Source organism: Bactrocera latifrons, unplaced genomic scaffold (assembly GCF_001853355.1).
Source record: "Bactrocera latifrons isolate USDA-ARS-PBARC rearing strain unplaced genomic scaffold, ASM185335v1 scaffold_139, whole genome shotgun sequence".
Classification (NCBI taxonomy): Eukaryota; Metazoa; Arthropoda; class Insecta; order Diptera; family Tephritidae; genus Bactrocera; species Bactrocera latifrons.
This window is the reverse complement of record NW_017534841.1, coordinates 371,974-379,727: the sequence shown is the minus strand read 5'-3', so window position 1 is coordinate 379,727 and position 7,754 is coordinate 371,974. Positions and strand designations below refer to the sequence as shown.

At 33.4% G+C, this 7,754-nt stretch overlaps 1 protein-coding gene across 1 annotated transcript in view; it reads left to right on the top strand.

Moving 5' to 3' along the window:
• The window catches only part of LOC108965312 (DNA N6-methyl adenine demethylase-like), a 285,055-nt gene that overhangs the window by 19,753 nt on the left and 257,548 nt on the right, over positions 1 to 7,754 (top strand). Inside the window, exon 3 of the mRNA XM_018927634.1 lies at positions 1,965 to 1,982. Coding sequence (XP_018783179.1) covers positions 1,965 to 1,982 — 18 coding nt within the window. The remainder of the gene's footprint in view (positions 1 to 1,964; positions 1,983 to 7,754) is intronic.

Genomic DNA, 7,754 nt, shown 5'->3' with positions numbered 1-7,754 from the left:
CCACACTGCAATGCTTCCACTAAAACCATACCACTCATTAAGTAATTTCGCCTTCTTAGCGCTTTATCAGTTATATATATTTTATATGCATGCTCATCTTGACACTGTGTAAAACGAAAATTTTTACCGCATTTGTCTCATTTTTTATGCGTCCTGCCAGCAAAAAATTGCAACATGGATTTTTATGACCATTTTTTTTTTTGTTTTTGGTTTTATTTCATTTTTTCAATTATGTTCTTCAACTTCTTCAGCTGCTCCTTGAGAATTTTTTCTTCCTTACACTACTTTTTACCGCATTTCCTGTGGCAATGCTCCGAAAAAAAGCGAACCAAATCWCTGCAACATGACAACGCAGTCAAATAAAAYAGCGACGCTGCGCCRCAAAGATTTCACCACAAATTGTGGCATGGTCAGGTGTAATGTTGCTAATGATTTTTATTTTTTATAATTTAATTTTTTATCGTCTTTTGTGGTATGAAAGCTGACGGTAAAAGCAACTGACAATAATGACGCAAGAGAGTACTAAAAGCAGAAGAAATATAAAATATGCTAAAAACGAGGGAATTAAAAAAAAAGGAAATATGAAGTGTCGCGGCATGACTGCAGTGAGCTTGAAACAGTTTTGTATTGGTCTATCGGCATGCGAATGAAACCAAGGCAGTGCTGTGGTATGACACACAAAAAAAAAAAGCGCTACAAGCAATGTCCACTTGAGAAAATATCCTAAGGACAATAGCATCAAATGAAGTCAATCACTCAAACCATTAAACTTAATTTTGAGGACATTCTTTTTCTGCTGATGTTGCTGACGTGTTTGTGGCACAATTTCTGGCTTTCACCAATCGGCGTTGTAAGCAACGCTGACACTAGCGCTCTAGCTGGCATGTTGCTTTATATGTACGAGTATATGCCTTGGAGTTTTTCATCCACAAAAGTATTTTTCTTTTCAATGTAATTTTTTCTCAATTTCACTTTGTTGTTGAGAGTTTTTTCTTTGGCAATCTGTTGTTACTTTTGTGTTGTGTTTGATGTCATTTTCGAAGTGTACTTCTGCGGCATACCTTCGATGTTGCCACTTCGTATTTGAACTGTATAGACAATTAATTGGTGTGCTGATTTAGCGATTTATTTCAAGGTAGTATATAAAAATTTTCAAATTTATTTATCGATTTTCATACAGTTAGAACTCTTATTTTTTTTAAATTTTTCAGATGTTCCAAAAAGTATCGATTATTAATCGATTTTTATTAGTTCAMATGTTTAATGAAATAACTTAAAAATTACGTATATGCATCAATATTTATCGATAACTTTGATTTAAAAAAAATCGGTTATTAATCAATTTTATTAATCGATATTTTCACTTAAATAACKTACATACACTTAGATAGAATGTAACTTCAATAATCCGCGTTTTGATACCGAAAGAAAGTTTTCGGGCTTTTGTTGTTAAAAAAGATAGAAAATAAAATTTATCGATAAGAAATGTAAAATTGTGTTGTACGTTCTTCTRTACTTCATTGAGTATGTGGATTAATAGTAAAATGTTATTAATTTATGTGAAATTACATATACATATATATGGTAAGTTAAGTAAGGTTAAAAAGTCGAACAAAAAAATCGATTGGACAGCTGAAAACTTTCCGACAGTCATACAAATGTCTTCAGCGAATCTGGAGAAAAAGCCGGAATCTCAACAAATTTTTACAAGACCCGARGAGGATTATTGATTTTCGAGTGTATTTTCGTTCAAATACATATGTATGTCTTCTTTTGGCTTACTTTGGGTCAARGCGTTTTTGCATACTTACTAAAGAATGATTGTCCTTTTAATTATTTAAAATTTMTAATCACCTTACAAATCATTTATATGTACTGATATTTCATAGTTACAACTTAGTTTATTTAAAAATATTTTGTAATAATTTTATCTAATTTTTTCCATTTTATTGTTTTATTTCCAGGAACCCAAGTCCAAACAAGTACGTAACGCATGATTTTTGTTTTTATTATTTTACGATTAAAATATATTTTCCTAAAGTTTAATTAAACTAAATTGTATGCCTTAAACTCGAGTTTATTAATTTTTAGTGTTTATCATTAAACTCAATTTACAAACTCCGGGTTTCCCATACAAAATAGCAACTAACTCGACTTAAACACTGATCGTTGCGTAATTGAGAGCATTATTAATAAACTCGAAACCTTAAACTCGAGTTTATGAAGCCATACATACCAAAACTGACATTTTATAATTTTTTGCGATATTCTTCATTTCATAAAATATATATTTGGTRAATATTGGAGTATTCATAATTAATCTTCTACGCCTGCTCGCATGTGTCCAACTGTCGAACGGTTTGTTCCGATGCGTCGTTCTGTATTATTTTTCGCTGGTTCGTTGGCATTTGGATGAATGTACCCACCCATACATATATAATATTTTTGTATGTACGAGCATGCGGTAGGTACAGAAATGAATGACAAAGACGCAATTTGTGGCAGATGTTTTACTTTTAATTGGTTTTTAAAGCGTCACACTACAACTGAGTGTTGTTTTCTACTCATTGCTTATTCTTCGGAGTTCACTAACCTGCGCTTAAGAGGCAGGCACAAATTATTTATAGATTGGATACATGTGCCGATACTTATGACAGGCTTAACAAAATTCCAGACATTTTAGAAAGCGGATATTGTGGAAAATTTACTAGTTATTCTTAAGATTCATTATATGTATGTATTCATATGTACTTACGATGGGAAAATGTACTTTTTTAAGTGAGTTTGAAAATATGTTTTTTAGTTCAGAATTTTCGTTTCGGTTACTTTTGAAGTAAGTATTTTGAGATTGTTAGACTACAATTACTTAATTTGGCATTTTCGAAAAATAAACATTTTCAGTTAGRTGGCAACTCCATAAATATTTTTTTCTGTCAAAAATCGTTTGAAGCGTTTAATTTTTTGCAGTTCTTACAATAACATTACAAAAAAAAATTTTTATGGAAAAGTATGAATTTTATGTTGATTCCTCTCTTCGTTATAAAACTTTTAGTGTTTCAGAAAAAAGCTTTTCAGTTAGGTGGCAACTCTATAAATATTTCTTTTCTACCAAAAACCGTTCCAAACCTTTMATTTTCAATATTATTTTTATTTTTTATTTTTGTATAATTTTTTTGTTGTCGAAAGTTTCCAAAGAAAATACGAGTGGCAACTCTTTGCCTAGAATCGATTTTTTAATATATTTGGGTATCTGTATATATTATAAAAAGCGGGTTTCAAATCTGATTTTTTATGATTTAAAAAAAAATCGGTTAGGTGGCAACTCTGAAAAACGATTATCTTTTATTNTACAAAAAAAAATTTTTATGGAAAAGTATGAATTTTATGTTGATTCCTCTCTTCGTTATAAAACTTTTAGTGTTGCAGAAAAAAGGTTTTCAGTTGCCACAAGTAAACTTTTGGTGTCTTTTCACTTTAGCTCATGCACATTTCTTGTAATTTTCAATATTATTTTTATTTTTTATTTTTGTATAATTTTTTTGTTGTCGAAAGTTTCCAAAGAAAATACGAGTGGCAACTCTTTGCCTAAAATCACTTTTTTTTAATATATTTGAGTATCTGTATATATTATAAAAAGCGGGTTTCAAATCTGATCTTTTATGATTTAAAAAAAAATCGGTTAGGTGGCAACTCTGAAAAACTATTATCTTTTATTATTTTAGTTAACGGTTTGCTAATCTGCTGAAGAATTTACAAACAAAAATAAAAAAAAATTTAGCAGAAAATTATGAGTTTTCGTGCTGATTGCTCTCTTCGTTTTAAACCGTTACTTTATATTAATAAACTCATTATTTCTGTTTTTTCCAAAATACATTTTTTTTTTGTGTTTGCTAATGTCGAGCATTTGAACATTTTGATTTAAACACACTCACTAACATGCTCACACTGTGATTGCTTTCAATTACATACATTTTGTTGTTATTGYTTTTGTTGTGCTCATTGCTCTCATTGTTTAGAAGCACTTAAAAGCGCTTAAATTGATTAATAAAAACAAATCACGACTATGTCTGCACAATTTAGCGCAACACTAACCGTCGCGGCTACCAAAGCCGTACATATTCACATGCACACATACATATGTAAATACTTACTTACATACATTTGCACTCAACAAAGTTGCTGTGATTTTATGTGTGTTGCTCATTTTTTTTATTTTTTCTAGACAATTTAAATAGGAAAATGCTGTGGCATAAATCATTCAGCCGTTCAAGCGCTAATCGCTCTAAATGTCGGACCATTCAATTGTTCATACATACATATGTATGTAATTGTATGTGTGCATGCTGGTATGGCAACTGTGATGTGCTTCTGGGCTGCGGTGACATGTTTGCAACGCTTGGGAATCACACCATCAGCCGTTTCAACTATTATTATTTGTTGCTATCAAATATGATTATTGTGCGTTCTGTTCAAATCACAAATAATTTCCACATCCTTGTTAACATCCAATTGAAAATTTCTACTACTCTTGCCATAGTTGTTGTTGTTCTGCTAGTTGTTGGCGCGGCACTCACACGCTCGTTTTGCCTGTTGCTGGTGGCACATCAATTATGGCAGCTGTGAATTGGTGCATTCGCTTAGTGAATCGAAATGGAAATTGTGTGGCGTTTCCGCAACAAAAACAACARCAAAACAAAGAAAAATAACAACAAAAACATCGAAAAATAACAACAAAAAATTAAGCGGAAAAATATTCAATCCGAGCTTAATTTCAATATTTTTTTAGCAAATAATTTATACTAGACTCTGCCACTAATGCCGGCAATACGCCACTGAGTTGGCTATATGTCGCAAAAATTCAATACACACGACTGTGTGTCCTTGTGCACATGCTTGCGGCACCAAGCAAAATACTATTTCACATGCACACGCACACATCGCTGACGTTGTTGCATTTCGTGCGCACTGTGCCTCATCAGCGGATATGTCAAAATACCGCGAAAGCGCTGACGCAATCCGAAATATGTTTGCTGCAGCGAGATAGCTTCGTTGCATTTGCATAATGCTGCAATCGTGGCAGCCACAATGAAGCCATCGCTATCAAGGACACTCGCTGCCGTTAAGGGGTATGCTCCTATAGTTATATTGCTGCAGCAACAACACCAAAATCAGTTGTACCGTTAAAATGCCACGTTTGTAAACATGTTGCAATATTTTGCGGCATAACGGGYGGGTGCTGGGGTTGCCATAGCAAAAAATTGTGTTTGAAAAGCAGACATATGTGACTTTTGCGTAGACTTGCAGCATAGCATAAATATTTTCATTCGAAAGATTTTTTATAATTTTTTCTGAGCACAAAAAACAAAAAAAGAAATTAAGCAACAGCAACATTAGCGGTACCTTCAAAATTTATTTTCATAATCAATTCCAGAACAATTTCAGACTCATCTCTAGCGATTTCGACAACAGTCAAGCCTCTGGGATAAGCTGAACTTGTTTTCATATGAGACCAGATTTATGCCTATAACATGTTTCCGGAACCTGTGCCTTGTTTCTAATATTGATCGGGATTACATGGACTGAAAAGGTCTTTTGTCTGATTTAGCGGACAAATCAGGAAATATCTCTAATATCTCCACTGCAGAGTCTTAACTAGAATACTGTCAAATCTTCACATCACTTCTTCTAATTAATCTCAAGTTCAAGAAAAAAGTGCCTGTGAACATAAAATAAAGTTTAGTAGGTTAGGTTAGGTCAGATGGCTGATCGAAAATCGTTCGAAGACTGGTATATGTAGTTCTTTGTGAACCCATACAAAAAAGAACTTCTGTGTTCGGAATAATAAAAGAAAAACGCTTAGTACCAGGCATAGGGGTTTAATTTCAACACCCGCCAGTCCTGTGGGACGTCKGAAGGTATGCGCTCACAAGTGTTTAAGTCTTGAACTTCCAAATCGAGGGAAAATCAAGAAGAAAGTGTTGAGTTTATTCCATCTCGTGTTTTTCCATAGAGCTTCTGGAAATGGCGTATTCTAAGATACCGAACAGAAGGACACTAATATGGCAAGGGCCTGTTAAAAGTCCCACAACTAGGGAGAGGCTAGCCTGAGGGCAAAGGGAACACTAGATTTTCTGGGCCCAATCTTGGGCTAAACCCAGCGCTGGCGAAACTTTCTCGAAGCTCAGTTATCTAGTAGTAGAACACAAGATGACATGAAATCACCGGTCCGCTCCCATATTACCGATAGCGGTTCAGGGTGTCTTTCCTTGATAGCTTATCAGTTTTCAGTATTTCCTGCGATTACGCTATCGCTCGGCAACCATACCAGTCTTACTACAAATACAATCGGTGCTACTAATAGTGCGGTTAGGTACCGCAACCAACCYTGAACGCACTGTGAATGAGTTCAAGGCTAAATCGCCGCTGTACTATCTGAGCTACATGAATTAGCTTCCCAACCATCATATTCGCCAGTTTTGTCTAGTTACAGCGGCTACTTCTGCTCTTCCTAGCTCAACTGTGGCTACTTTAGCACACAAAAATATTTTAGTCAAATGAAGAAGGCAAAATGAAAAATATTTTAAGTCTACTTTGAAGCCCCCGAGGCTCCCCCACGTTAATGAATCGTAATAAAAGTGTCTCTAGATAGGTTAGGCWAAAAGTTTCTTAATGTAGCATATAATATCTGTCTTCAATTCGCCAAGAATTGGAGAGTGGTGAATCGAACAAACGATACCAGTTGCCTTTCTTTTTTATGGAGAAATGTTTCATTCAAATCAAATGTTTCAAAAAATCAAAAAAACAAGAAAAACTGTTGTATTTTCATTATTGATTCATTCAAAATATTAAAGTAACTTAAATGAGGAAGAGGCATACTCTTTTTTTTTCAATTCCACGTTGTTTTAGCTTTGTATTGTAAACAGAAAATTGTCGAATCGAATACRCCAATAAATTGTAGGATCTCGTTTAAACTGAGAAACAATTGAATTATATTGGAAAAAACAGTATATATTTTACTATAAATGATCTTGAAAGTATAGGTTTAGGTCATTAGAAGAGATAGTGAAGTTTTCTTCAGGCAATGCCGTACAATAAACTCGGTTTTAAGGTTTTGAGTTTAAACCAGAAATGTCATATATACTTCCAAAAACGAACCAACTTATATAAAACYCAAAAAAGTCTGAATTATTTGGCGACTTAAATCACTTTATTATATTATATCAAAAACTCTGTGTTTATGAGTGGTGTTTAAAGCTAATGAAAAGAAAATATTTCCGCATAAACTTTAAAAAGTTCATCAGTTGTCTGCAGCTAGGCATCAACTGAGTAATATGGAAGTCACAGAATACCACAATTATTTCCTACAAACCTCAAAGCCGTCTCTAACCGAAATTAAAAGTTCACTATATTAAGAATAATACGTCAATTCAACTGTAAAGCTATCAAATGCATTTGATTAAGTGAAATTTGTTTGCTCTTACACTTATTTCATTTTCGACTGCCAAGCAGACATATCACGCCAGACTTTGTGGTCAAAATGGTAATAAATTCAAAGACGCCAACCAAAGGCGCACTTAAAAAAAAAGTGGACTATATGGAAACTGGTGAAATAGACATGGCATCAAAAGAATTCGCAACTGAATGCACACTTCAATATGAAATCAAATAAAAAGCCTGAAAGCATCGAAAGTACAGCGTAAGAAATGAAAAGCATTGAGAAATCAAATCAAGAAAGTACCTATTATTTGTATATA